The following is a 2,255-nucleotide window of genomic DNA, read 5'->3' as shown; positions in this document are numbered from 1 at the left end:
ATATCGAATACCAAGCAGTTTTTTCTCCACGTATGATGCCGTCTTCTTATCCTCATTACTTAGCGCATTGAATGGTTTTGGAGGTAAAAAGATGTAATGGCTTCGTTTAAAACCTATTTCGATGGTTAGTTCTTTGGGAACAAACCACCCGTCCACATCGAATCCCTGAATATCTACGAATGCTACTCTCATGATGACTGCTCGTGTACTACTGACACCTCATGCGTCTAAGTTAGACTTTTTACAATTTCGGTGAGAGGGAAGTACTCCATTACACAGTCGTGAATAATAATACAATAGGCCTTGGTGTTGTCAGGAAAACCGTTATTCGCTTCAATATCGAGTTTTACGTCAACGGTGGATGCTTTCATGCTTTCTTCTTGTTTCGAACAATCGATAACGAACAATGCACGATTCTTAAAAGCTAAGAAATCAAGTAGAGGTCGTTTTTGTTGGGAATGTATGTAGCTTGGGTAAAATTCGGTATCGTTGAAATAGGCCTCGTTGTAGTCAGTTTTGCTAAAATCCAACTGCATTCTCTCGTTTGGCCAGTATTCTCCATTTAACGATAATCTAATACTTTGGATGCTGACATTGTCAAATAATGTGGGATCAGATGTGATTGTGTTACGTTTGCCTGTTTGAAAGAAAACAATGACATAACGTGGTCTTTCAACGGATGTGCTAGTTTTAACAGCCCAAACTTCACGCCTAGCACCTTTGGTAATGGCAGGCAATTCGTGCAATTCCCACTTTCTAAACGGAATAACTATAGGGCGATCTTCTTGAATGGACGTCATTAGTTGTAGTTTAATTTCATCGTTGGGATATATGTGCTTCACTCTGAGCTCAATGTTGGTGATGTTAATCTTTGCTGTTGTAGCTGCATCTGTAATAATTAAACAATCGTTGTCGTTTCGAGCTCGAACTAGTCTTATTGTTTGACGACCACACGTAATCATTGGATAATCGTTGAAAATGTTAAAAATGTGCTTAAGAGGCATCTGTATGTTGAATGAAGTATCGTTTAGAATGGGATTATTAGGGTAATTCCAACCTGCCATAACCATATACTTGGAATCTTCCTGATTGTAACATGTCATAGCACGTACAGCACTTACGATACCAGGATCCCGCACTGTTTCCATCTCCCGTGCGCTTTCGCTGTACGTACACGAATCGAACAGAAAAGCACCCACATTATTTGCTAGCGTGATTGTTCCAGATCCCGCTTTATCGACGAGTGATCCTTTAATGCATAACAAGGTTTCGCTCATTTCAAAAAACGAGTCAACTTGATTAATGCTGAATTCAACAATATCATTGCAGTTGAATGATTTAATGAATGGTGCATATGTTCGGTATTCAGCCTTTCGAATCGATTCATCAAACATTGGCTTACGATAAATATCGAATATTGGAGGCATTACTACGCTGTCTGAATGTTCTTGATTTTCATACACTGTCGTCATTTTTTTAGTTTAAAACCAAGTGATTGTAAAACCAATTTTTTTGCGAACGTAAGATGTTTACGCTGAGACGGTTGTAATGGTGTTCTGTGGATACGATGTTGCCACTTAGACGGTTTCACAACTAATGGTGTTCTTGGAGCAGTAGATGGCCTTATTACTAGGCCCATTTCCCTTGTGATCTAAGTTCCAAAACCAACGTGCTCTCTTCTCCTCTAAAGTTTACAGGTCGTCCTTCTTGATCGAGAGCCAAGACAGTGATATTGGTAAGTTCACGCTGTGGCACAACGGGTAAATACAACAAATTGTGAGGAGTTTCGTCAATTGCGTACCCAGGATTCGATTGTATGACAAATTCATAGATCGTGTGACCAGGTCTGTTACCGTCGAAGGCTCCGGTACTAATGTTACATTCAAAGCGTATGCTAGATACTTTAATAATCCTAACAGGTAGATCCGAAGAATACGTCTTTCCGGGATTGAGTATTGTCGGAGAAAATCCCAATACTGTACCAAGACTATCTGGTTGCTTAAACGAAATCTTATATTTGCTAAATATCTGACACTGCAACGTGTTGTGGTTAGGTTTTAGACTAAATATCGTTTCCGGTTTAAGCTCATTGTCGGCACCCAGTTTCTTTTGTATGTATTCTTCAATATCGGCAATTTCATAACATCCGTCGGGAAAAGCAAATTTTGTCAATTGGTTTTTGTCATTGTAGTAATAAAACTTGTTATTTTCAATGTTTGGTATACTGTTGTAGGAATGAAAGGCACGAAGAGCTA

The 2,255-nt window shown here is 39.2% G+C and overlaps 1 protein-coding gene across 1 annotated transcript; it reads right to left on the bottom strand.

Moving 5' to 3' along the window:
• Nucleotides 1-227: 227 nt before the first annotated feature.
• LOC126883647 (uncharacterized) lies at nt 228-1,472 on the bottom strand. Its single transcript, XM_050649302.1, has one exon. It carries the CDS (start codon nt 1,470-1,472, stop codon nt 228-230), a length of 1,245 nt encoding a protein of 414 aa, XP_050505259.1.
• Nucleotides 1,473-2,255: the final 783 nt, after the last annotated feature.

The sequence above is a fragment of the Diabrotica virgifera genome, chromosome 4 (genome assembly GCF_917563875.1).
Source record: "Diabrotica virgifera virgifera chromosome 4, PGI_DIABVI_V3a".
Lineage (NCBI taxonomy): Eukaryota > Metazoa > Arthropoda > Insecta > Coleoptera > Chrysomelidae > Diabrotica > Diabrotica virgifera.
Note: the sequence above shows the minus strand (reverse complement) of the source record. Positions and strands in the feature narration are given on the sequence as shown.